We start from the raw sequence: 26,247 nt of genomic DNA on the forward strand, positions 1-26,247 counted from the left end.
GATCTCGTGCAAGGACCCACAGTCGCGTGGCGCCTTTTCGCGCGGTCACGAGCGTCTCACGTCACATCAGGCACATTGTCCAAAGTCCCTGCATTGACATTCTGCTACTCCAGCCCCGAGCCAATTTATCCCGTGCATCATAATTGCTTATTTGCTAGCCCCAATCAAGACTGGTCTAGCCTACGAGTCTCGTGGAAGCCAATAACTCTTCTCAGACCTTCTTCCAAAGTATCTCTATCCATTGAGAAAAGAAAGCGGAAATTGCCTGGCTTTTCATCATGATATGCGTGGCCGGCCGACATCTCTACGCCGTGATCATACAGCGCCTGTCTCAGTTCATCTTCACCCTGCCACGTCGCGCTCCGTAAACACGCCGAGAGATCGATCCAGAGGAAAAACCCAGCGTTACTAGGTCACATGGTCCTGTCAGTGACTCCTGCCATGCAACAGCTCGAAAACGCTGGGGTGTACTTACGCTTGCTTGTTATAGCGAATTCCAGCTTTGTCAAGTCCCTTGGTGACAAGCTCTTGGTGTTCACCCAGCACCCTTGCACTCTCGGCTAGAAATTGGTTGTGCCATTCGTCGTCCTCAAGTATAGTGGTGGCTATAGCGTCTGTGACTGGCGATGCGCCATGGAAACGTCTGCGCCAAGCAGACAAATTAGCATTCGTAGCTGTACCTGGGTGTTCAAGCAGACGTACGCTAGAGACTGCACAGCTTGACCCAATTCTTCGTTTCGGGTGACTAGACATCCTAGTCTCAGACCGGCAGCGGCGAAATCCTACCAAGGCATCAGTTGCAAGTTGTTTCTCGAACTGAAGTGGCCTGACCTTTGACATCCCGTACATCACATGGACAAGCTTATCATCAATGATGCCACTCATGTCAACAGAGAGTACTGATGTAAAGCCTGGATGAGAATCATCCGTTCGATACACTGACTGAGCATAGATTTCATCGCTGATCAGATGTATCTTATGCTTTGCACAGAATCGTAGTATAGCCTCGAGAGCTTTGTGAGTATAGCACTGCCCTGGAAAGATGAGTCAGTTCGACGGTCCTTTACGAGGGTGCATGGTACGCGCCAAGAGGATTGTGCGGGTTGGAAATGACAAGTGCCTTCACGTCAATTCCGTTTCGGCCCGCTTCTTCAAGGGCGCGCTCGTAACATTCGACCGCTCCGGTAATGAACTGATCCACGCCATGGAATGGGGTGTAAACCAACTTGCAGCTGTACTAAGTTCAGTGGCTGCTGGACCCATTTACTCACACGTCGAGACTCACTTCGACATGCTTCGCATATCTGGGTTGAAAGAGCCATATATCGGCATGCCAAGGAGCAAACCTTCATTCTCTCCGTCCGTCAAACATAGTGACAGAATATCATTCAATGCCGTCACACCGCTGACAAAGGATACTTCATCCATCGCCACAGCTGATGCGGGCAAGAAGCGCTTGTTGATAAAAGTAGCCATTGCTTGTCGTAAGCGTTTAGAGCCGAACGGGCCGTCATGATAGGTCAAGGTGTCGAGTTCAAACGAAGGAACGCACTACACAATATGTTAAGTGAGAGCCTCTTGTTCAAGTGCAAAGACCAACCTTGGTCTTCACGTAGTCGAGCACTTTTCCACGCATGAGAAACTATTCGGTACATTAGCTCTGATAGTCAAAGTATGACAACCATGATGATCGAGTCTTGCTTACGTTTTCCGCATTTCTAAAGGACACTAAACCTGCTGGATTCTCGATTTTGTCGTAGGGGAGGCCACGATCTTTCGTGTAGCTTGCAGCCAGATCTAAAGCCGCATAATTGCGGCCACGTAAAGAAAGCATATTCTTGTAAGGGTGAGTCTCAGGTTTCTAGGCACCTGATCGCAAGAGGCGTCGGTTCATGAAGCAATGGCGCATCTGAAGCTCTGATTCGCAATGCGGGGCAGCTGTCGCATGCATGCCAGCTTTACTTGTGAGCTACTCAACAAGGTACCTACCAAAGTGGTCAAGTGCATGATAGGCTGTGAGTCATATAAAAGGCGCAGCAGGCGGGCATGGTAGCACCGAGTTACAATAGGATGCTCTTTGGACGAGCCTTGCTTGCGGATATTGTCTCGACTGCTGCCTGGGAGGCCGCCCGCCTTGAACAGGGTGGAACGCCTCAACGAACGATTGGACATGAGATGTGCGCGAAGAATGCAGTATCCGCTGCCAGTTTCCAAAAGGGATAAACGCCAGATGAGACTCATCAACCTGCGATATGAATAGTACCAACACCGGCTGCAGTGGTTGCCTTGTTGCGTTGACGACGTGTGGCGTGTTGTGCTGAGGGCTGACCTGGAGGTGTCGCGCCGTTATATATCGAGTGCGCATCCTCAACCTCAGGGTATCCATCTGAACCTTCTTGAGATGTTATCACTTTTTGTGATGGTGTTCAACGTCTTTCATATCTACGAGGGCGCACTTAGTTGCCGCCTGCTTCTACGAGAGCCACTAAGCGACAAGACCAACAAGAAGATACTAGCACTTGCCGAGCTAGAAGAAAAGAAACGATGCGTGAAAGGAGGTGGAAGGTGCGGGTGAACAAACATTGGGCAAGTGCTGTGAGTTTCGCGCGTTCCCGCGCGATGACGCACGTGCACGTGACGAAACTCGACGGAAGGTCTGCGGTAAACCTCAGCTCGAGGTGTCTGTTGCTATTGATTCACAACGCTAAATTCTGGATAAATCGACAGATGGTCACATATCTTGCCGTCGACGACGTTTCGATGATTTGCACAGTACCAAAGTCACGAGTGTAGGGAGTTGAGCCGGGCACAACCCCTCACCAAGTCTCAAAATGGTATGGCGCAGGTACCCCGTCGGATTGATCGCTGCACGGCGCCGTCGCTCGTCCCTTCGTCACAACCACAATTGCACGTCGCATCGCATCAAGAGTGCACTTTCATCGCTGCTAACCCAACAACCTGACCAAATCGCCGCCAAAGACGCAGCGAAACCGCCAGAATGCTGCTCGACACCTACATCATCAACATAGCCACACCTGCCCGTGACCTGTGGCTCCTCAGGCAGCCGGCCTCCCTCCCCAGTCCTCTGCCCTTAGCATGCATCGGCTGCGATTGACCTTACGCCCTCTTCTCTACTTTTTTCTCACCTGGTTGCTACTCTTCACCATAGTGTACCAACCTTGTTACAGTCTGATCTTGCGTACTGTTGACGTTCTCACACTCTAGTTCCATCATTCTCGTCGGTCCCACATCTTCCTGTCCTTAGGCATCCAGATACACACCGGAGCATGTACCCGCTGCTACTCTTCACAGTAATTATTACTGTCCTCTCCGGTCCGGTGGAAGCGTCAAACCCGTTTGCAGACCTCATCGTGTCTGACACTCCTATGGACGGAACCTACTCCGACATCGACGGCGTGCTGTGCCAGCTTTGCTGCCTGCCCTTGTACCAATGCTTTCACGGGCACATGGTAGGATCCTGAGTCCCTTCTCTATGGCGCATGCTAACAGTTTCATTCAGAACCCATATGGCGCAGCGAGCCCTTTCTACGTAGACCCCAGTGTCTTGCACATGCCGCCGCTCGGCTTCGATCGTACGCAACCAGACCTAGCACCGATATACGACTTTGTCAACGAGGGGCAGCCCTTGCTCAGAGAGCACGTCCAAGTCATGGATGCGAACGAGACCATGGTGCAGCCAGCCACTGTGCAAGCGCATGTTGAAGATACCTATAACCCTGGTGATCGCTTAGCGACACCACGCAATCGGAAGCGACAACCACCTCGCCCGGGTGGTTTCCATTGCGACAAGGACGGCTGCAGTAAGACTTTCAACCGTCAATGTGATTTGAAGTAAGTCCTACCACTGGATCAAGTGTACTGGATTGTCGGCTTACCGTTGTAGTCGCCATCAGAAGAAACATTCGACCGATAAGCCTCACGTGTGCTCGAAATGTCCCATGAGCTTCGACTATCCGAAAGATTTGCGGAGACATCTACCACAACATAATGACCCTTCTTTCGCAACGGACAAATACCTCTGCCCACATCCCGGCTGTGGTAACCTCGACGGCTTTTCTCGCAGGGACAACCTCCTGCGACACCAACGAAGGCAGCACCCTGCACGTTAGGTATTGCATCGCTACATGAGTCCTCATGATCATTCATTCTTCTTCCATATCTATTGTATCACCACAAAACTGGGTTTAAAGGGGTACTGGCGTTTGTATACATGTTTCCTTGGCTGTTGGCAATACCCTTCCCCCTGATTTCATAGCAAGCGCTGCTCATGACTCCTGTGGCCACGCGCTTTACTTCATCGTCACTCAAACGTTACGTGTTTCTTTCTCTGTCTAACACAAAAATGGTGGTATATACATATATCTTGATAGTATCTGTTACATGATCAATCTCTATCTCGCAGTGGGAAAGGAAGCTGGTACATTAGAGTCAACGTCGACACTGCAATAAACATCTGCTTCATATCCCAATCGCTTGGCATGTTTGCTTAAAATTTTGTGTCTCCGCGAATTGTTTGAGAGGTCGAAGTTTCTGAAGGTCAAGAAGATGATGATATGCTACTCTACCCCACAAACTCCAAAATACATGGTCTACTGACCAAAGACCAGGCGTAAATCAATGAGATATTGTCCAGAGTTTATGGGTCTAGATATCTCTCTGCAGCACTGCGCCACTAGATATTCTGTGCGCCCGATCTATCCGGAAACTCAATCTGCTTCAACAAGTCTTGTGCCGCCGCTCGAACGCCGTCTTGGCTCACAAAGTGCATGTCCGGCAACACTTCCCACTTCGCGCCCCAGACTAGGAAAGAAGGGAGCGGATATTCGATCTTGATCCACTCTACTTCCTCTCCTCCCGTTACCAAACATCCACGAACCCGCACTGGCGCGAGCTCGCCTTCGCCCGGCGACCACGTATGATGGATAGGAAATAGCGCATGGAGGTTGTATCCGCCCGTTCCCGTCGGATTGCCTGCGCGCACTAAATTCAGTGTACGTAAGAATCCTACTGCGTCGCGGAAGATACCAAGCTGCTCGTTCTCGGGCGAGAACATGGAGGGCGTGATGGGTGGACCGCGTTGGCAGAAGATTGCGGTGATGTAGTTTCGTAACGGTGAACCAGCGGGTGTGTTTTCATACACCCATCTGACCGTGTCTAGACGACAGATGAAGTACTTCGGTTGCATCAGCGCCATACCCAACCTCAACACCGTATTCTGAGTCCTCCAGATTCCGAGTTCGCCGGCCAATATCTAAGACGTGGGTGCAACAAGTCAGTGAACGTCCCATGTCCGATTCGTACATGAACATATCTTACCCACAGTTTCATCAGGTCTAACAATTTCGCGTCGGTTGTGTAGTCAGGGGGTTGGCGCTCGTATAGCCATTTGAAGAGGGTTCGGAAGGTATCAGGTTCAGCGTTGGGGAGATGGATGTCGCTTAGTATGATGCGGGGCAGGCCGTTGGGCATAGTGAATAAAGGGGAGACTTTTGAGAGGAGCGAGTGGTGTACGTCGAATCGTGTTGGATTGGCCTTGGGGCCGACAACGAAGGTTATGGGTACGCCGACGCCTTGGTAGGCCGTATAGGGGGGCAGGGCCATATTCGAACAAACGAGGTAGGGGTTACTTTTGGAAGGCTGGGAAGGCCCGTTGGACTTTTATCTTTTCGTAGTCGGATGTATCTGAATGGTCTGAGTGTTTGCTCATTGTTAACCGAGGCACTCTTTAAGAAAGAAGGAGGTGGATTGATACAGTTTGGGATAAGGCAACAGCTTATCTAAGAACATAGTGAAAGACTGTCTCGGTAACGTGATTGTAATCCACACACAAAGCTTCCACACACGGCTACACAGTACTAGAATTCTGCGTTGTCTTAGAGCTTGGCCCGCAATTGCTATTCAGCTGGAAGCGTATTTGACGAGAAAAGTTCTGATTGAAGGCTCGGTTGATATCAACATGGTCCTTTTACCTAGTGGTTACTCTAGTTATGCAGTACCTAGGAGGTATTCGCTATTTTCTACGTTGAGGCAGGACGAGACAAAGTTGCGTGTATATCTCTGGGGCGTAGTATGTAAGTACGGTACAACTTAGGGGGCTACGATGTAGTGTACAGAGACAGACTTTAAATTAACGCAGGACGAGACAAAGTGTAATGCATATCTCTAGGGTATAGATGTAAGTAGAAAGTAGTTCGTGACACAAGGTTGTAGTCTACAAAGATAAACTTCAGATTGTAGGGTCTCCTATACACATCGTTCTATTAGACTGCATTATAATGTTGTTAACAATCGCGCCTCCAGCCGCTTATGAGATATGCTACCCAATGACAAAGATCTCGTCCGGTCCAAGTCGGGCTGCTTCTTGCTCATGTATCTTCATAAGATGAGGAACAAATGCGACGCCGCAGAACTCAGCAGGACCGTCTCCATGGAGTGCGCCGGTTTCTTGCTCGGGTTCTGGCCACCGTAGTATATGGAGGGGGCGTTCGCTGTAAAAGACACAGACCTTGTCACCGGGCTTGCATCCTGGCGTGGCGACACCGAAGCGGCCACCGGTGGTACTGAAGAAAGAATGACCGGCAATATGATGCAATCTGTTTGCCCAGAGACTCGCCCGCGATTGCCGCTCAGCTGGAAGTTCTCTCAGATAATCGAGACTTCCGTCTCTGAATGTGTCCCATCCGTCCTTGTAAGCAGTCGCTGCTTCTCTGGAGACCCTCGTATCCATCAGTAGAGCCATCAGATACTCCAAAGGTACTCTGTCGGTATCGTCTTCTGCGCCGTGAGCCGTTCGACAAGCCAGTTGAAGGCTACGGGTACAGACATCCACATTTGCCGCATGCACAGGATTGCTCATCTTGCGCGCTGGCATATCTGCGCTCAATACGTGTTCGTAACACCCCCGCAGCTCTTGATTATCAACAACCTCTGATACTGTATCCAAAAGATGACCGCAAGTGTGCAGGTAATCAGTCTCATTCCCAAATGAGATGAAATTGCGAGATACAAATGGGATATCCAGCAGCCCCGGGTCACTACATTGCTGCGCTCGAACCTCTTCGTCTACAACCTCGTGTAGAAGTTGTTGATACTCGTTTCCGCTTACACGATTGGCCCAAGCACCTCCGATCGAGAGCACACACGCTGGAACCCCCTCCAGAGCCGGGCACCAAGACGGGGATGATTGCGGCCTTCCCTCAATTGTGGGCGGCATTCTCAGTAGACACAGCGTTTGCTCTGCGGCTATGATCGTCCTCGCGAACCGCATATGCGTTTTCCAGAAGTCAACCCGAGCGTTTTCGCAGTAATCAACTTCTGGCTCTAATTTGTATCTGAGATGATAGCTCAACAACCCGGTGACTGCCCATGCTCGATCCACCGGCTCCCTTACATGTCGGTCGCGTAGCGCATGGAGAAGGTAGGGTATGTTATAGATCGGTACCGCTCCGTTTGACAAAACGTCCTTGCGGCACCTCCTCAAGGTTAGCAGCTGCTCTCCAGATCCTCCTAAGCCCTCCATCATCTTGACAAGCCGCGGCCAGGAGTACATGTATGCCTCTGCTCTAAGCCACCCTTCACAGAAGAATTCAAGAAACTCTTCAAATTTTAACCAAAGAGGTCCTAGCAGCATGATCGGCTGTCTTGCAAGAACTGCCTCTTGAAAGGTCCATAGACGTTTAAACCACTCGTGCTCGCCAATTTGTATCATACCAAGCCAGAAAGGCTCGTGTGTATGGAATAAATCCGGTCTGAGAACCGAGGGTTGAAGACCCTGATCGAGCATTGAATTCCACTCCCTTTCCATTTGCAATACGCTGGAGAACCCGAGCATAAAATGCTCACTCTGCGCCGTGGGAAGGCCCATCCATATGACGACAAACGCGGCGAGCGAGTAGATTCGATGCATCAACGGTATCTGTACCTCCTTCTCTTCGGAGTCTTGCTGGTTGATGCATATAGAGTCCAGCCAATACGAGCGATAAGGGTATAGGTGCTGAAGCATCTCGTAAACAGTGGGAGTAACTGTAAGGTTTCCTCCGTTGCAAGGGATGTTGATAGAAGCTTCTGCTGCTCCCCAGACATAGGAGACCGCGTCGTATTCGAGGTCATCTTGAAACTTGTGCGGGGTAACGGTCAGCCGCAAAGTATCCGTGTCGCGAACGATGGTGAGGAGTCGGATTTGATCAGGCTGAAGTAGCCGTTCGCAATACGGTGATGAGGTATCTGCGCTATCGCAGGACTCGTCGGGTTCTTCCAATGCGCGCTCTCCAAAGTTTGCTTCCAGGCTGTCAAGTGCCATTTAGGAGTTGGTCTTCGCCGTTGCGCAATGTTTGTAAGCTGCTGGGAGGATGGTTGATGAAAAGCGGGGGCGCGAAGCTCAAGTAGCCCGCCACGGCTGACAGCACGAAGGATGGGGGCTGAATGTGGCTGCCTTGCCGACCTGAGCGCACGACGCGGTGCGCAGCAAGCCACTCATGTATCAGCCCGGGGATGCCCAATCCTGTCCACTATCGTAATCATGAAAGGATGTTAGACGCATGTACATGCGCCCATTGAGTGAAGCATTACAGCGGGCTTGAAGTAGTAGGGACGCGCCCGTGGACTAGGAGGCCGACGAATTAGGCTAAAGCCAAACTTGACGACGTCACCTGACACATGGAAGAACTTAACAGATGCGATGCAGACTACATTATTATACATAACGATATTTGGCAAAGTTTCAACGCAATGTAGACTTCTAGGTGATCGAATCTGGGTAAATGTGCAATCTGTTCCTTTGGTATGATGCTGTAATAGATCTGAAAATTGGAGCGCATTCACGTCCCGCCCAGCGCATGGAGAGGCTGGGAGTGCTCGTCATTGTTGCGCCAACATATTGATACGCTTTGATTCATGTATTCGTGGGAAGACCAGTTGTCTTATGGATGTGATTATCATGGCCAGTTTTCATTTGGCGCCCCGTGCAGCTTGAAGTAACCCGGCTGCAGCTTCTGGAAAACCTCAGTAGGGTCGTACTTGCGCGCGATAGCCCGCAGCTTGTTTGCGCTTTCCCCATAGCTCTCAACGACATTCTGAAACTGGCTGGCGTAGTTCATGTAGATGTAGTCGTTGACCATATCCCTGCGCTTTGCCTCGGCCTCCATTTTCCTAACGATGTTTGCGTTCGCCTTCAACACCCGCTCGTCGTCCTCCTTGTTTTTCCAGCGGCTACTCAAGTTTATGAGGAGAATTGGACCGTCGGAAGGCACAAGGCCCAGTGCGTTCCCGCCCTTCTTCTGCATTTGCGTGAGCTGCGCGACGGTGATGACCTGAAAGGTGTTTGCAGGCACGATACCGGCCACGTCTTGGATCTTCTCGAACTCTTCAAAGGTGGCGTCGAACATGAACTCTACCATTCCGTAGTCTAGTTTGGATGAAGCAGTCCAGAATGAGTCTCGGTAACCTTTGGGATTGCTGTCGTTCAGCATTTGCGTGAAGTTGGCAAGCGTGTTCAATTGTAAGGTGTCCTGGAAGGCAGGGACTGCGCGGTACTCATCGAAGACTGGAGCGTCAAGAACCGGATCAGAGTACTCCAGCTCGGCAACCGCGATCTTGGTGTTCGAAGCGGCATCCAGGAAGATGGCCAAGAATTGAGCAGCTTTTGGATCAGCCTTTCTGTTCGACCCCAAGTTCACGAAGGCATCGATCGCAGCAGGGAAGCTTTCCTCAAAGAACCTTCTCTGCCCCCCAAGCATCAACGGGCCGTGGGCGAAAGTTTCGAGATTGAAGGTCGTGACGATGCCGACATTGTTGCCGCCACCTCTCAATGCCCAGTACAGGTCTGGGTAGGACTTCGGACTAGCTTGTACAATGCGACCTGAAGCGGTAACGACCTCGAAAGACGCAACATTATCGCATGCCCAGCCGTATTCGTTAGAGAAGAACGAGATGCCGCCTCCTGTTGTGAGACCTCCGACACCGATAGCAGAGACGCGGCCACCTATCACCGCAAGGTTGTCCTCGGCAAGAGTCGAATAGATGTCGTACCAGAGGCTACCGGGTCCAATCGCAGCAACCTTCTTGTCTTTCGACAGGGTGATATCCTTCATGCGCTCGAAGATAACAGTGATGCCACCATCATTGCTCGATGCTCCAGTGAATGCTGCATGCCCTCCACTTCGTACTGCAAAAGGGCATTGGGTGAGACGCGACAGCAAAACGAGAGTAGACACATCGCGTGCTTCCTCGGGTTTGAAGACGCAATACGGCTGTGCTTCGCGCTGTTGCTGTGACCAGAAGTAGTTCACAGCTACGCCGTAGCCTGTCTCTTCTTGAGTCTCGACCTTCGCATCACCAAAGATGCGCTTAAGAGAGCTACACTAAAGTCGTGATTAGTACCATACCTGGAAAGAGATAACGTGAGAAGGTAGGTGAGACTTACAGCAACCGAACATGAGCCTGAGCTGGTTCGCTTGGATAGGTCGGCTGGGTCAGGAATATCGGAGACGTTTACACCATTGTCCAATAATGCAGCAGTAACATCAAAGTCGGGTGACTCGAATGTCTGTTGTGCAAGTAGTACGCTTGGGAAGGAGCCCAGGAGAAGAAATTGACTGAATCGCATCATGGCTGGATGTCAAATGCCCAAGAAACAGGTGCGACAAACAACAACCCCACAGCACGACTCGGGGGCACTTTCTTATAACATCCTGCATTCCTTTGCCACGAGTAAAGAGCGCATGAGCCCGCCAGTCTGGTGCAGCCGGGCGTAATCCCGGGCAGTGGCGAGCTGTGAGGCAGGGTGGGGACCTTCCTAGCAACACCATGGCTTGTCTAGATAGAAAGTTCGCAGCTGGTCAAGATTTAGTCAAGATGCCAGTCGAGTAATGTACGATGGTACCTAGGTTGTGGCGGCCACTACATGAGTAGTTTCCTAGACCAGCACGATGGGGATCTGGGGCTATCCTCAAATGGGCCTAAGCCGTCTCCCCAAGTACGCGTGCGCCCGCCACGATTGTGAACTGCAACTCAGATCGCCTATAACGTCTCGTGGGAGCTTAAACACTTGCTGCATCTTCACACTAATTCGCGTCAGTAGACAATTCTTCAGCTGCTGTTAGTTCTCATGGCGTCTTGACGCAGCGGAAAAACATAGCCGTCGTTGCATGCGCAGAAATGTCCGATCGGTGAGCTTCATGCAATAAGTGGGTTGCATATATTAGCTGTAACAGTATTCTCGCTTACGAGAGATTCGTGGGTTGACATTGCGTCTTGAAGATGAGGGCGAAGAGGTCGTTGTTCCTGGGCTGATGAGGGGAGCGGCTCCGAAGGCCGGACCAGGAAAGCGGAGTGAGGCGTGGGTCAACACTAAGCTTGAACTAGCAACGGCAGCCCCACTGCTCGCCTTCGCTTTCTTATCGCCTTTTGAAGTTTACCGTCTCGCTACCTATGCTTTTTGCGAAGCTCTTGTTACCATAATCGACTAAGTCATGGCGGCAATGGCCGGCGCCGTGGACCCCCCATGGCCTCGCTCCTTCCGTCTGAAGCCAAAGCCCAATGGCTCGCGGGTACTGTTCAGCCACGATTGTTTCCAGGGTCCGCAAGATCTACCCCCTGAGGTTCTTTACAGCGACAACTTGACCAAATCCGAACAATTGGCGCGCGACTTTCTCGATGAGCCTGTCGTGGGCTTTGACATGGAATGGGTTTGGCCAGAGACAGAAGTTCTCAAGGGAAGAGTTGCGCTCATCCAGGTTGCGAGCGAGAGCAAAATAGCCTTGTTTCACATCGGACGTCATGACGGAGATGCAGCCGATCAGCTCATTGCGCCGTCGTTGCGCACGCTCATCGAGAGCCCCACTGTACTGAAGACTGGCCAATCTATCATGGGAGATTTCTACCGACTCAACAAGTACTTCCAACTACAACCGAAGGGCGCGATCGAGCTGAGCTACTTCCAAGTGTTGGTCAATCCGGGCAGGCCAAACTTTAATTCTTCCTATTATCCAGGAGGTCTCAGAGGTCTGGTCGAGAAGTACTTCCCGGGATACACGTTGAAGAAAACTGAGCACATGCACAAAGATTGGCTGGCGCCGCTTGAAACAAACCAAGAGCTTATACAGTACGCCGTTGCAGATGCATATGCAGGACTTATGATCTACCATCGGCTGAATGCGTTACGACTGCACATGCAGCCTTGTCCGCCCTTACCAGCACGGGTAGAAGAAACTAGGGCTTACAAAGAATACACTTCGGGTGTTTTTCCTGAGCCCAAGCCAATTTACTTGCAGTCCATCCACCCGCATGGCTCAAGTCGACAAGCTAGTTGGTTCTTTTCGATGGAGGAAGATGATGAGGTGGCGACGGAACTTGATACTGATTCGGGAGCGTTGTACGATCGGCTGGTAGAGCTTCGTCAGAAGATAGCGAATGAGGAGGAGATACAACCTGGAGAGCTCACTACTGACTGTACACTTCGACATATTGCCTCGACCCGGATTGCGACAACGGACGAGTGCATAAAACTACGCGGGATCTTTCCACAGCTTCGCAAAATATTAGCCAGAGAGTATGCTAAAGTGGTGAATACTTTCCAAGAGGAGATCCAAAGTGCAGCGGTAAACCAGCAATCTGAAGATGAATCTCCACAAGTTGGTGAAGATACCAAAGGCACTTGCTCAGATCCCCCCCAGATTCCAGCGGAAGAGACCGGGCAGGCACATACTGGACTTTCATTCTCCATGGCAGAAACTGGAATCGCTACGGACGAGCATACCGGCGGTGATACCGAGCCTGAGAGCGATGCCGACGAAGCGAGTGATATCTCAGCAATTCATCCCTCAGCTAGTGTTGAACAAGATCAAGACACCGACAACCATAAGGATGATGCACCGTTAAAGCGAAAGCGTTCAAAGAGCCCACAAATCGGTCGGCAACCCCCCGCGAAGAGCTCCTAGACGCTTTGCCGTGGACAAATATACATCCGATGGCGCAGTGGTATGGCTTTGGTCACTTAGCGACTGCGTTCCGCCCGATACGAGAAAACAGATGAACTTCTACCTCTTAGACGTCTACACTGCCTTAAGGGTTTTGTCAGCTTAGGGTTCAGTATCAGTGTAGACTGCAGCGCATCTGTTAGGCTTTCCCTTGCACGAGGTGCATCGGGGATTGACCAGAACATGACCGGGTCTAAGTAGAGAGGGGCTTGTATACATGCGGGAGCGGGCCCAGGTCATGTTAGAAAGTCAGCTTGTACGAGAGGAGGCAGAGAAAGGGACGCCCCGCAGCATACGGCCGAAGCAACGCAGATCAGGGACCAACGGAGAGTAACTCTTGGCGCATGTATACTCATTGAATGACGGCTAGTTTTGCTTACTCGCGTTGGTTGGACTGAGTAGGTGCAGTCGTCAAAAGAGTGCACGAGGCTGCCTGCTTGGCTCGCGCATTAGGCGTGCCTAACTAATGCAAGGCGTAAGCTGTGTATTGTACAAACCCCGCGCCCGTCCACAGCTCTTCTTCAAGTTCTCAAAACAAGCCTCTGATTTTATCTACCTTACCTTCAAGTGCAAGCTGCCTCCGGACCCAATTAAAGATGCCGATCCACTCGTCAACATGGAAGGAGTACAGCAAGATGGACGCCGAGTTGGAAGCCGTGCGAACCATCAACAAGTCCATACACGCACTTCGCTAACAGAGTAAGCTGCTACCCAATCTACCACCGAGCAAGTCTTTCGAAGACTACTCATCGGCTGTCGAATTGCGTCAGTCTTTCAATGAGCAAATCGCTCAGCTGATCGCAGCTGGTATTGTGACTTTCCCAGACTGGACCGGGTACCACAAATCCGAAATACAGATCCCCACGCGCGATGGCGCATCGATGCGTTCGCTGGTGTACCATCCAGAGGGCAAAGAGACAGGGCCATTGTATGTGTACTTCCACGGCGGAGGATGGAGTTTTGGGATGCCGGAGTATGGCGAGGGCATGGCGGAAGTATTGGTAAAAGGGTTGGGCTTTACGGTCGTAAGCGTTGGGTATAGGTATGGGCCTGAACACGTCTTTCCTACTGCCGCGCATGATGCTATCGATGCGGTCCAATGGGTGAGTCCATGCACAGTCATTTCTTCTAATTCCAAGAGACTGATTTGCACATCTTCAGTGTGCCGAATACGCAGCTTCGTTGGGCGCCGACCTATCCAAAGGCTTCATCGTAGGAGGGACGTCAGCTGGAGGCAATCTGGCAGCTGTAGCAGCTCATCAAGTTGTTGACGACAACTTGTCTCCGAAGGTGACTGGCGTTGTCCTCCTGTCTGCCCCGTTGTGTCATCGCGAAGCCATGCCAGAAGAGTACAAACCCCACATATCCAGCTGGGAAGACCACAAGGACGGCCTGGTACTGAGCCGACAAGCCATTGAATGGTTCTATGGCAACTACAAACCAGATCCTATGTCACCGTTGATGAGTCCGTTGATCTGGAAGACCCATAAAGGCCAACCCGCTACGTATCTGCAGGTCATGGGGTGAGTGCAATGTGTCGTGGATGCTGAACAGTGCTGACGGGCGTAGGACTGATCCACTTCGTGATGAAGCGCTCGTGTACGAAAGTCTCCTTCAGGACGCCGGCACACCGACCAAGATGGAGGTTTACACTGGGTTGCCACATGGCGCACCCGACTTCTTTCCCATGCACAGCGCTGCGAAGAAGGCATTGGTGGATCTGAAGGAAGGTGTGAGTTGGATCATGCAGCAGAGCTCGGGTTGATACAGAGCGAAGGATGTGTGCTAGAACATAGTAGATGCTAGACAATTAATCGATGAGGTTCGCGTCTAATGGCTAGATCTCACGTAATGATAGCACATGTGAAGAGACAGCCCTACTGACCGTTGCTGCCCTAGGGGCTCGCTTAGGGGCGGGACCCTGCTTGGACGCAGGTGGCCTGCACGCGTTATGGCTCCGTCATAGCGCGCCTTTCTTCTTTCACCCCAAGACACACGATACGGGACATCGTACGCCCGCACACACGACGGGCGACGTCCTGCACCGCAGGCAGAGAGCGCCAAGATGTCGAACCATCCGCGGTCAAGCCCCGCCGCCGCGAGGCCTGGCACTCCACGCGGGGCGCGACAAACAAACAGCGACGCGAACCTCCTTTCACACCCGCTCAAACGCCTGTCCCTGCACTCGGCCTCCAACACCCCGCTACCGCAGTCCCCCGCCCTAAACTCGCCCAGAAGTTCCGCTGACCTGCGCCGGACGCCCTCGACGCCCAACTTCAAAGCGAATGCCATCCAGCGCAGTCCCAGTGTAGCCAGTTTCCGCTCCTCTACGCCCACCCTGGGCAGGAAGACCTCGACCTCTTCCCTCCGCGGCGACCCTCCCCGACCGGGCACTCCCCGAAGTTCCGCTTCCCGCCGGTCGTCGTTCAACCCCAATATGCAAGCACCCATGCCCAAGAGCCCGCTGGGCCCCACACACGTAGAAGAAAAGCCACCACTGCGCGCATGTGATGTCGCCGATGAGTACTTCAAGAAGGAGCTGGCCCGACATGAGGGCATGGCAGGCGCAGTCAATGCAGGAACTGTCGTCATTGTGCACGACCAATGCTACGGCCATCGCTTCTCACGTCCCAAGACATCCAAGAGCCACCTCAGCTTGATCATGGAGCGACCCGAGCGAATACTGGCGAGCGTTTTGGGCATATCGGCAGCCTACGTACGGCTCGGCGAGCGCCACGCTGAGGGAGACAACCCGCCACATCCACACCACAACCCACCCGAACGCGTACCTTTCAAGATTCGCAAGACTTCGCGCGCTGTCGATATCACTTCGCAGGTCGTCACAAACGTACACGGGACGAAATGGATGGGCGAACTCAAAACACTGTGCGACAATGCTGAACGGAAGCTTGCATCAACTGGGAAGGAGCTGGCCAGGGACGCTCCCGCAGTCCAAGGACAAGCGCCCAAGCAGCAACTCCACGCTGGTGACCTTTACCTCTGTCCCGAATCGCTCAACGCTTTTCAGGGTGCTCTGGGGGGTGTCTTGGACGCCGTGGACGCTGTCTTCCAGGGAACAAGTCTAGGCGGTGGCCCTTCAAGAGCTTTCGTCTGCATCCGTCCGCCTGGCCACCACTGCTCTGACGACTTTCCCTCGGGTTTTTGCTGGCTGAATAACGTTCACGTTGGCATTGAACACGCTATTATGACATATGGGCTCACTCACGCAGCCATCATTGACTTTGATCTGCACCACGGAGACGGCTCGCAGGCCATAACATGGGCGCGTAACAAGAAGGTCCAGAACATGCCCAAAAACACACCCAACTGGAAGAAGACCTCGATCGGCTACTTCAGCTTACACGACATCAACTCATACCCATGTGAGGACGGCGACGATGACAAAGTCCAGGCGGCTAGTCTCTGTATCGACAACGCTCATGGTCAGTCCATCTGGAACGTCCATCTACAATCATGGAAGACGCCTGAGCAGTTCTGGGAAATCTACGAAGAAAAGTACTTGGTATTACTTGAGAAGACCCGTCAATATCTCAAACACCACACCAACCGCTTACGGTCCACGCCAAACCAGCCCGCTCCAAAGGCAGCCATCTTCCTGTCCGCTGGATTTGATGCGAGTGAGTGGGAGACTGCTGGAATGCAACGCCATAGCGTCAACGTGCCTACTGAATTCTACGCTCGTTTCACTCGGGATGTGGTCCGGTTGGCTGAAGAAGAGGGCACATCTGTGGAAGGGCGTGTCATCTCAGTCTTGGAGGGCGGATACAGCGATCGAGCGCTCACTAGTGGTGTATTCAGTCATTTGAGCGGCCTCGTTGATGGCCAAGTCTTGAAGGCCTCAGAACCATCAACGGGCCTCTCTCACTCTATGCGGAACAGACTTAGTGGAATCAGCATACAGGACGAAGACGTTCCCATGCAGTCTGTCGAAGCAGAGCTCACGCCCGTCAGCTACGATCCTCAATGGTGGCATACAGATCGTTTGTCCGAACTGGATGGTCTTGTTCCGCCCCCGCCCGTACATGTCTCGAAGACGACACGCACTGACCGTCTGGCCCATTTTTCTTCGCCCACCCAGTCCTACGTGGCCAAAGTCGTGGATCCAACCAAGATCAATCGGAGCCTTTCCGCCAAGTACGCCTCAAATCCATTGAGAGCGCCCACCCCACCACCACCGGAGGTTGACTGGGCTACTGCCGCCCATGCTCTGCGTACTTTGCTGGTACCATCGGATCGCCAAACTCGTAGCCACCGACCAGAGGATTTGGCCGAGGTGAAAGTCAAAAAGGAGAAGCCTGCTGCGTCTGCTGCCGCCCCAGCCCGCACAGATACGTCAGGGCGACAACTGCGCGGTCGTAAAGCCGCTCCCTCCTACGCTGAGCCTGGTTCGGACGACGAAAAGACATCTCGTGTAGAATCACGGGCGAGTAGGCGGCAGACCATAGCCGACTTTGCACCAGCCAGCTCAGAAGCTCCAGCTCCAGCAAGCTCTGCTTCTCGTCGCATGAGTATTGCTTCGAGCGTCTCTTCCATCGGCGACAACAGGGGCGTTAGTCGTGCGCCAAGTGTAGCAGCAAGCCGGAGAAGTGTTGCGCCTTCTGCAGCTCCAGCTAATGGAGTTGCGATGAAGAAGGCACGAGGCTCAACAACGACAGCAGCTGCAGCGGCTCGTGCGCCTCCACGTCCAGCCGTTGCGAGAATGCCTTCGACCCAATCTGTCAAACCCAGTGCCCCTAAAGACAAGGAGAATGATGGCATGGATGCACTTACTTCAGGCCTAAAGCGGGTTACGTTGAAGATGCCCTCAAAAGAGGAATATGATGCACGGGAGAGGGAGAAGGCTGAGAGGTTGAAGGCTGCCGAAGCACCGAAAAGAACTACTACCCGAAAGCCACCGGCTGCTCGCGCTCCTCCGGCAAAGCCTGTGACCAAACCTGCGACGACCGCAAAAAGGGGCCCAGGTCGTCCGGCAAAGACTTCCAAACCTGCATCCCCAGTTCCCGAGGCCCCGCAGATGCAGGTAGCTGCTGCTGCGCCGCTCGAACAGCCTCAGCCGGTACAGATGGATTCGTCTACTGTCTTGCCACAGCAAGAAATGCAAGCTTCCATGGAACAACCTCCCATTGATCGTCGAATCTCCGGTGGAATCGTGCAACCACCCACTGAGTTGCATGACATGGCTATAACACCCGAGCAAATCCGTGAACAGCTACCTATGGTAAGTTCTGACTACGTAATGCACATGAGACATATGCTAACTTCGCAGCCATCTTTCGTCACTGTAACAGAGCCGCTCAAGGATGTTTCACCACCTTCCCGCGCCGATACGCCTCCACCTCCACCCCCATCGAATCTTTCCGAGTTCGTCAACTACACTGCGCAGAATTTTGGCGGAAACTCGGAGTTCGTAACTCCGCACGACGCATCAGATCCTCAAGCCTCAGCAACTTTGCAGTGGGTTGCCAATACACATGCTGAGGATACAAGCATGCCTGGAGTTCCACTCATGTCACCGCCAAGCAAGAGGACTGATCTGCCTGTCTTCACATCAAACGGCGCGATACCATTCGCATCAAACTCGAACGGAGCCATGAACGCACCCTCTAGGCCAGAGGATGCAGGTGCCGCATTGAAGAAAGAGGAAAATGGAAGGGATATCTGGGACATACCCGATACGCCAGCTCGTTAGAGTACTTCAGCACTACAGCCCCTCCACTTGATTTTGTTCTGCTTTCATTCTTTGATCACGCGTACCGCGATGCGATACCGCGGTTGCGTTAATCAGTGGTTATTGCCGGCTTACGCAAGGCAGACTATACCTGACGTTTCCCAGCTTGGTGTTTATTGGTGGAGTTGATTTCACTTTAGCGAATCGGCGCGTGAGCCGTGACTATTTGGAGTTGTCTTTGTAGAATTTCTGTGGGGCAGATCGTCGATTGTAGCTCTACCTAGAACATGCGCATGTAGAAGATAGATACCCCCGGAGGCGAGTATGCGAAGGATTTAATGCGAAGTTTCTCATACTACACTTGTCTTTCAATTGTGTTCAATGGGTCCTTGCATCGTCTAAACAGCTTTCAATGTATCAGAGCCGAACCAACCCCGCGGGAGTGAAGTTCCAACACCACCCAAAGTACCAATACACCCCTCCCAAGATTGCCACAACCCCCAGGGTAGGAAACCCTGCCTAAGCGCCCGTCCGAATCCCGTACTCAGCGCCGGTGTAACTGCAGCCCCCGCAGGCCGCCGCCCAAGTACATGGTGTAGCATGTCAACATCGGTGTGGGCAGGCGCGGGAACCAATGATTAGCGTGCATTCCGTATCATGGGACAAGGTTTCGGTGCGGGGCAGCCAAAGCGCGACATGCGCATCATGCACGTCCAAGGGTCTTAGCTTACGGGGCGTGACGTACTTCTGGGTCGCGTCCTTGATTGCGATGGTTAGTTGGTTGCCTGGGAGGAGTGTGTGTAGGAGGATGAAACGTACACGGGGATGGGGGCAGCTGGAAGATGGGGGGCGAGTACTGTACTTATGGTGGCTGATCCGATGGAAAGGTTGATACGCTTCTCCTTCGCTCCTGCCTGTGCACCTTTTGACAGGACGCTTGGACGTGGTTTGTTTGCTGGGTCCCGGTACTTGATTAGGGCGAAGGCGTGGGCTAAGGTGCAAGTACCCGATTGACCATCGAACCTTCCACTCTACTCTTCGTTTGTTCAGCTTGTGCTACTTGTTTCTCTTCTTCCTCTTCTTCCTCTTCTACCCTTTTGCCCCCCTCCCACCGACAACACCACCGACATCTACACCAAAAGTTCCCCCATCCACACCCCAAATAAACCTCACAACCATGGCCGACGCCGCCCCCGCCAACGACTCCAACGGCGGCAGCAGCAGCACGCTCAACCCCTTCGCAAAACGCACCTCGCACTCTGACCAGAGCATCCTCCTCTACAAGATCACGACCACGATCTCGTGGCTGCTCCTCGTCATCTCCGCCATCTACACCACCTTCGCCGCGCCTTCAGGGCCCCACTCGCACAAGTTCTGGCACAACAACCCGCAAACCCCTTTCGCGCAGTCCAGCATCTTCAGCTCCATCTACGTGCTCATCATATTCATCCTGCAAGGCGGCTACGCATACGCCCTGTACATGAGCGACGAGACATACGTGACTGCGGCTGCAAACCTCGGTTCGCACTTCATCGCCAACAACCTTCTTCTCTTTGGCTTTGTTCACCTCTTTACCCGCTCGCACTTCTGGCTCGCGCTCTTCTTGCTCGTGCTCAACTTTGGTAATCTCAGCTTGGCTTATTTCCGCCACTCTGCTGCCCCGAGGACGATCCATGTGGGTACTGTGAGTGGACCGCTTGCGTGGAACTTTGTTGCGTTGTACTGGGTTGGTGCTATTGCCGTTCATTCGAATCACTTTGCCGCGAGGATCGTGGCGAATGTGTTTATTTGGGGGTGGCTTGGGTATGGCATGTTCTTCTTGGTCGCGTACAAGGATTACACCATGGGGTTCGCCTTGAGTGTATTGGCTTTCTGTAAGTTCGACCTCTTCTCTCTATCGTGCGAAAGCGATTTGGCTAACTTGGCTTCTAGCAACCGGTGTCGGACAGTTCCTGACTCGCCCGCATCTCTTGCAACTCCAGTGGATCTTCGCTTTCTCAATCGGCGGTCTACTCTTCCTCCTCTCGCTTGCTGTTGGCATGCCTGGCCTGCTCGGACGCGATCCCTTCCCTCGTGGTCAGATTGTCAGCGAGGACAGGGAGAGGGCACCTCTGTTGGCTGATGACTAGATGGTTGTCGAAACGTCATCACGGATCTATTTGCAAGCTGTATTGCTTGAGATAAGGAGATGATGATCTGATTGGGCGACTATTAGGATATGATTTTCGAGGTTCAAGTTTGAGGATATGTACACATGGCACACACCATATTGGTTTAACCGTCGAGACGTATAGGCAACAAGAGCCTATGATACCTATGGCTCACATAGTTGAAAGCGTCTGCTACTATTGAAGTAGCATGAAAGTCTCACCCCCGTCAAGCTTTGTGTGATGTACATCTCCCCGTGATCATTACACTATCTACAAACGTCTACTAATACTAACTGCCCCCTTAAAGTAAAAGATCCTGATTCCCGTCGTTCGCTCCAGGACTCAAAACCATGTGTTGCGGCTCGTTTTGATTAACCACCCAGCCACCTCCAGCACCGCCGCCAACTTGATCCGCAATAGGACTACCACCGAACGTGCTTTGCCTCCCTACACTAGCAAAATACATGTCTGCATCGCTGACAGCGTTCGCCATACCATTGCCATTTGTCGGCGAAAGTGATCCATTACCATTAGTAGTGGTGTCGAGCCGCGAGCGTTCGGCGGCGGAGCGGTCTCGAGCTTGCTGCGCTGCTTTGACAGTCGGGAGTTCATGCTTTTGTAGGGCGGGCGAGTCTTGCAGTTTACGTGGGCGGGCGCTGCGGAAGACTTGGTTAACTGGCTTGAGGTATACTGTAGCCAATGTGCCGACGTTCAGACACATCTCTTCCAGGGTACCAGGGTCGAGCTTCTCTGATTCTTCCGCGGTAATAGGAGGCTTCTCACCCATGACGACCTTCTTCGCTTCTTCAGGTGCGGAGGAGAGTAGACGCCAGTACATGTAGCCTCGATCGCGGAGATCGGGGTTGTCTGTTTCCTCAGTTGCCCACTTCAGTACCTTGGGTACTAGATTAGAACCACGGGTAGGTCTTTGGATGAACAACTTGACGGTGGCAGTCAGGAGCGCCAATTGCACCTCATGGGTCTCTTCTTGGAAGGTATCCAGAAAGTCTTCTAGCAAGACGTCCGAGTCTTCTATTCGGTCTGCGTATTGCCCGATGACCCAGATCATAGCGGCTTTCGCTTCTGGTTCGTCTAGTGAGTCGAGGTTCTCACATAGTGTCGAGATGATCGACTCGTATTGGTTGGGGTATTTCCGGAAGATGTTGCGGATGACGACGGTCGCTTCTTGTACGATGTATGACACTTTCGTGCTGACGAGCGAGAGGAGGGTGCTGATGCACAATTGTGCAGCCGGCGCGATTTTGATGGCAAGTTTGCCAATGGCGCGTACGGACTTGCGCACAAAGTCGACGTCGATCTCAGTAGCGTATCTGCCGTGGAGTCAATTACCGGTATTCACAGTAATCTTGAAGAACTTACTCAGAAAGCTCTGTCAACACTTCCTTGATGTTCCTCTCCGTCGCTAGCATGAAGATGAGCTCCAGCTTCGTCACCTTGACATATATAGGGTCGTTGTATTTGCAGAAGAAGACGCGGATATCGTTCCGCAATACTTCTGGTCTGCGCTGTAGGATCAGGAGGGCATTGCGAAGTGCTAGGTATTGAATCTCGGGTCCTTTGGAGAGGAGAGTGACGAGCGGCGGTGACAGCTTGTTGCATAACGAAGTGACGACTTTCTGATCGCTGATGTAGTTCATTAGGTAGAGGATAACGCGAATGCAGGTAAGAACGACGGCAGAATTCGAGTGGGAAAGGCGCGGTGATATGCGCTCCGCGAGGAGAGCAGCTTCGCTCGTGTCCTGGGGGACGTAGTTCATCATAGCCTCTAGGATGTAGGTCTGACCCCATTCTGAGCAGTCTGGCAGAATCTGAACAATCTTGGATGCGCTCGCATAGTCGATCGTGAGCTTGATGTTCTCACTTCGCTCCCAGATGTCCATGAGTCCTGCCAGTGCACTTGACACTACTGTGGGATTCTCGTCTCTTAACATGCCATTCAGCCTGTCGATCAGATCTGATTGTTCCACCAAGTGTCGGTCGTGATCGTAGAGCTTCGCCACGCAGAAAGCTGCCGTCTTTCGAACGTAAGGATCGGAGTCTTTGAGGAGGTTCTTCAGGTGCGGCACGGTTGCCTCGACGAATTCTCGGACGTGAACGTAGGACATGGTCCGTAGGGCGAGTGCTCGTACTAAGGGGTTGTTGTCGTGCATGTCTTCCTGAATGATGGGCAGCGCTTTGAGCGCAATGTCAGGTTTTATCCTGGCATAGTTGACGAGATACAGGAAACACCTGCCCACGTCAGCATAGCCCTTCCTCACATAATCCTCACTACGCACATCTTCTTGATCTCCAAACTCGGTATGTGCATGCAGCCCACGATGTCCATGAATAGCGCGACCATGTCGTTGTTGCTCATGGTCATGTTGGCGACAATCTTCTTGAGGGCCGTCTTCTTCTGGGAGAAGTTCTTGTCCTTCTTGTTGCCATTGTTGAGTTCGACACGTAGTTCCGCGACTTTGCCCTGGTGAGTGCGGAGGTTTTGTAAGCGCGCGTTGTCAAAGGTGTAGGGTAGAAACATCATCATGGCAGTGGATGCCCATAGCAGACAGACAGGCTGAATAGGAGAAGATGCAATTGCACAAGTCGGAGACGTGGGTGGCACGAATGACGAGACAGACGTACCCTCGCAAAGAGCTTCGCATCTTGGCCGCCCTGGCTCATGTTGGGCTAATGATGTCGCGTATGCCAGCTGGGCTGTCCTCCCAATGCATGTGCCTGCCGTAGCACAATCAAGATAACCTCCCTCGCGACTTAGCGCCCCTCCCTTGCCGTCTCGAGGAAGCGTGCGGGGTTCGATGGCTGATTCGCTGGTCTATCGGCTTCGTATCGTGTCGCGCATATCGGAGGAACGTGGAAGAGGGCTGGAGAGGCGTAACGACAGAAATGATTTGTGATGTTTAGGGACCGTAACTTTTAGGAAGCCTGCCAGCGGTCAACACGGAGGAGGGGACGTGCATCCGCCAAGGCCGCCATATGTGGAGCTCTCCAGAGGCCCGCTCCGCAACACCACGAGCGAAGTTGCAACATCGTGAGACCCTGGACCCTGGCCACCGCAACACCATCTCAGACTCTGCTATCCGATACTCCGCCGTCACGAAGACGCCCCATCATGTCGAAATCGCCTCCTCCGCCCCCGCAGTGGGTGCTCGACCTCAACTCGACGCCCGCATCCAAGCCGAAGAACGCCTCGCTCTCAGACCCACCGGGCTACACGGCTTCTCTCACCAAGAAGGAGCGCTCTCAGGCATCAAAGACGCAGAGGCAGCCCCCGACCCCGGAAGAGATGGATACACTCAAGATGAAGAAGGCGTGGGAGGTCGCCATCGCGCCCGCAAAGCAGTTGCCCATGAACGCTTTTGGTATGTCATTTGACAGGAGACTCTGTGAGCAGACGCTAACAACACCAGGCATGTACATGACAGGCAACACTCTGCAAATCTTCTCCGTCTTCATGGTCTTCACGCTCTTCAAAACTCCCGTTCTCGCTGTACTAGGTCTTCAACGCACCTTCGCTCCCTTTGAAACCCCCGGCACATCTGGACGACTCCTCGGTGTCAAGCTCGTTTACATTGCATGCAACATGCTGATGTTGGCGTTGGGTATATGGAAAGTGAATGGCATGGGACTCTTACCAACGACAAAATCAGACTGGCTGGCATGGGAAAGTGAGAGGATATGGTCTGAAAGGGCAGTACCGAAGGAGTGGTTGTGAACGCAATCCTGATTGGAGATACGTATTCTATGATTACTGTGACGGAATAGTCGCTAAGGCTTTATACAAGGCCATCATGCTGACTTCCTCCGTTCCATCTTGGTCATCTCTGATCCTTTCCCTGGTGTCCGTCTCGTGTTGTTCGTTCTTGTCCTTCTCTTGCTCGTCCTCCATCAGAAAGCGGTGTTCAACTTGCCTCAACCGCTACGGGCCCATTCCTCGTCCTTGCCAAACTCCACATCTCCGTGTTTAATGAACCTCATCTCGTCGTCCGTAGATTCAGGATTCACGCCCGCATGATCGCTTCCAGCCAGCGTCACAGAATCGTCTTCTGAGATTTCCCCTAACGCTTCATCGTCGGCTGCTACCTCAATCACAGCTGGCTCTTGTACGGCGCGGTCGAGTTCAGCAGCCGTCGCCAGGTCGGCATGCAGCAATTTCATCAAGGCTTTTGGTATGAGATGTGGACCTTCGTGTCGCAAGTCCTCAGCTCCGTCACGGAGATCGGAGACACTGTGGTACCCATCGTAATGTCCACTGAGTGTCATCTCGACGGCGGCTAATAGAACGATGAGAGGGTCTCCGACGTCATCTGTGTCCAGGAAGGGGGCGACATCGCTCCATTTGGTGATGGTTTGCTCTATGACCTTGAGCATATCACTCTCATCCTTTTCAATGGCGTCTTCAGTGCTTGGAGCGGTGGCTGAGAAGTCTATGAGCAGAATGTCTGGATAGCCGCGATACCGATGGTGATGGACAGTCGGGTACAGGTTGAGCATGATGTTCGATGCCTCAACCTTCCCGTGTACCAAACCCTCCTCGTGTAGGAACCATACAGCATCGATCAGGCCCAGAATGATATGCGCAACGAACCAGCTGGGAATGCCGCCATGATCATTCTTAATATTCGCTTCGCCGAACTGCGCCAGCGTGGGACCGAAAATAGGGCGGAGACAATTGTACGAGGTGGGTGACGAGTCGGCGTACTCAGCGCGTAGGACATATGAACCGATGAATAGCGAAGCTTTGTCCCTCTTACGGTGCTCCTCGAACTGCGTTGCCTCGTTGCGAAGCACGTCCGTGTCTTTCCTTGTCTTAACTACCACCAACTGGGGCAGCATTCTCAGATGTTGTTCCGAGAGCGAAGATGTGCGGTTTTCCTGCATGCTCTTGTACAGGACGTCGCCCAGGTTCTTGTATGTGAGCAACGGCAGTTGCTGTTGGAGGCGCGCAAAACCAGATAAGGTCTTCCAAGCGTCGTGGTTTTCGATGGTGTCATCGGAAATATCCGGATCAATCTTATTTGACGGCTCGAATGGAGGGGGCAGCGCGCGTGGTAGGCAAAGGTACACTCCCGCGGAAGATCTCGGTGCTGAGAGGGTCTTGACCACGCGGAAGGATTCAGATGGGGGCCTGGGGACGGCGCCGGGGAGACGTTTTACAGCGGACGCCTGATCGAACGACGGAGCGGAGGAGTCCATATTTGTGAAATGTTGGTAGAGATGTGGTAGAAGAGATGGTTGCAAAGTCGGTTGCAGAGCTGGTTGCGGAGTCGAGTGAGAGGACTGCCCGAATGGGAAATCACGGTGACTGTGCGCATGATAGTGCGCCAGTCCAGCATACGACAGCCCCAGAGGGAAGTCATCACTGTCACTATGCATGTGAATGCGCTCGACGCGC

The 26,247-nt window shown here is 52.7% G+C and overlaps 11 protein-coding genes across 11 annotated transcripts; 6 read left to right on the forward strand and 5 right to left on the reverse strand.

The window, feature by feature from the left end:
- Positions 1–471: 471 nt before the first annotated feature.
- Positions 472–885, reverse strand: J4E79_004744 (uncharacterized protein; the record flags this gene model as incomplete). Its single annotated transcript, XM_049353626.1, has 3 exons — positions 472–643; positions 703–782; positions 832–885. The coding sequence occupies 3 exons, from the start codon at positions 883–885 to the stop codon at positions 472–474; spliced, it is 306 nt and encodes a 101-aa protein (XP_049212074.1).
- A 2,608-nt stretch (positions 886–3,493) lies between these two features.
- J4E79_004745 (uncharacterized protein) lies at positions 3,494–3,821 on the forward strand (the record flags this gene model as incomplete). Its single annotated transcript, XM_049353627.1, has 1 exon — positions 3,494–3,821. A coding segment is annotated over one exon (328 nt), but the record flags the coding sequence as incomplete, so codon positions are not given.
- An 872-nt stretch (positions 3,822–4,693) lies between these two features.
- On the reverse strand, positions 4,694–5,622 carry J4E79_004746 (uncharacterized protein; the record flags this gene model as incomplete). Its single annotated transcript, XM_049353628.1, has 2 exons — positions 4,694–5,272; positions 5,338–5,622. The coding sequence occupies 2 exons, from the start codon at positions 5,620–5,622 to the stop codon at positions 4,694–4,696; spliced, it is 864 nt and encodes a 287-aa protein (XP_049212076.1).
- Positions 5,623–8,954: 3,332 nt separating this feature from the next.
- Positions 8,955–10,627, reverse strand: J4E79_004747 (uncharacterized protein; the record flags this gene model as incomplete). The annotated part of the gene is made up of 2 exons (XM_049353629.1): positions 8,955–10,379; positions 10,442–10,627. The coding sequence occupies 2 exons, from the start codon at positions 10,625–10,627 to the stop codon at positions 8,955–8,957; spliced, it is 1,611 nt and encodes a 536-aa protein (XP_049212077.1).
- An 871-nt stretch (positions 10,628–11,498) lies between these two features.
- On the forward strand, positions 11,499–12,956 carry J4E79_004748 (uncharacterized protein; the record flags this gene model as incomplete). The annotated part of the gene is made up of 1 exon (XM_049353630.1): positions 11,499–12,956. The coding sequence occupies one exon, from the start codon at positions 11,499–11,501 to the stop codon at positions 12,954–12,956; it is 1,458 nt and encodes a 485-aa protein (XP_049212078.1).
- Positions 12,957–13,591: 635 nt separating this feature from the next.
- J4E79_004749 (uncharacterized protein) lies at positions 13,592–14,760 on the forward strand (the record flags this gene model as incomplete). Its single annotated transcript, XM_049353631.1, has 4 exons — positions 13,592–13,651; positions 13,694–14,020; positions 14,157–14,518; positions 14,565–14,760. 4 exons carry the CDS (start codon positions 13,592–13,594, stop codon positions 14,758–14,760), a joined length of 945 nt encoding a protein of 314 aa, XP_049212079.1.
- Positions 14,761–15,060: 300 nt separating this feature from the next.
- J4E79_004750 (uncharacterized protein) lies at positions 15,061–18,705 on the forward strand (the record flags this gene model as incomplete). Its single annotated transcript, XM_049353632.1, has 2 exons — positions 15,061–18,234; positions 18,283–18,705. 2 exons carry the CDS (start codon positions 15,061–15,063, stop codon positions 18,703–18,705), a joined length of 3,597 nt encoding a protein of 1,198 aa, XP_049212080.1.
- Positions 18,706–19,861: 1,156 nt separating this feature from the next.
- J4E79_004751 (uncharacterized protein) lies at positions 19,862–20,813 on the forward strand (the record flags this gene model as incomplete). Its single annotated transcript, XM_049353633.1, has 2 exons — positions 19,862–20,558; positions 20,617–20,813. 2 exons carry the CDS (start codon positions 19,862–19,864, stop codon positions 20,811–20,813), a joined length of 894 nt encoding a protein of 297 aa, XP_049212081.1.
- Positions 20,814–21,135: 322 nt separating this feature from the next.
- Positions 21,136–23,516, reverse strand: J4E79_004752 (uncharacterized protein; the record flags this gene model as incomplete). The annotated part of the gene is made up of 4 exons (XM_049353634.1): positions 21,136–22,165; positions 22,215–23,084; positions 23,132–23,316; positions 23,478–23,516. 4 exons carry the CDS (start codon positions 23,514–23,516, stop codon positions 21,136–21,138), a joined length of 2,124 nt encoding a protein of 707 aa, XP_049212082.1.
- A 448-nt stretch (positions 23,517–23,964) lies between these two features.
- Positions 23,965–24,567, forward strand: J4E79_004753 (uncharacterized protein; the record flags this gene model as incomplete). Its single annotated transcript, XM_049353635.1, has 2 exons — positions 23,965–24,214; positions 24,263–24,567. The coding sequence occupies 2 exons, from the start codon at positions 23,965–23,967 to the stop codon at positions 24,565–24,567; spliced, it is 555 nt and encodes a 184-aa protein (XP_049212083.1).
- A 197-nt stretch (positions 24,568–24,764) lies between these two features.
- J4E79_004754 (uncharacterized protein) lies at positions 24,765–26,048 on the reverse strand (the record flags this gene model as incomplete). Its single annotated transcript, XM_049353636.1, has 1 exon — positions 24,765–26,048. The coding sequence occupies one exon, from the start codon at positions 26,046–26,048 to the stop codon at positions 24,765–24,767; it is 1,284 nt and encodes a 427-aa protein (XP_049212084.1).
- Positions 26,049–26,247: the final 199 nt, after the last annotated feature.

Source organism: Alternaria viburni (assembly GCF_023758015.1).
Source record: "Alternaria viburni strain BMP 2772 chromosome Unknown scaffold_8, whole genome shotgun sequence".
NCBI lineage: Eukaryota > Fungi > Ascomycota > Dothideomycetes > Pleosporales > Pleosporaceae > Alternaria > Alternaria viburni.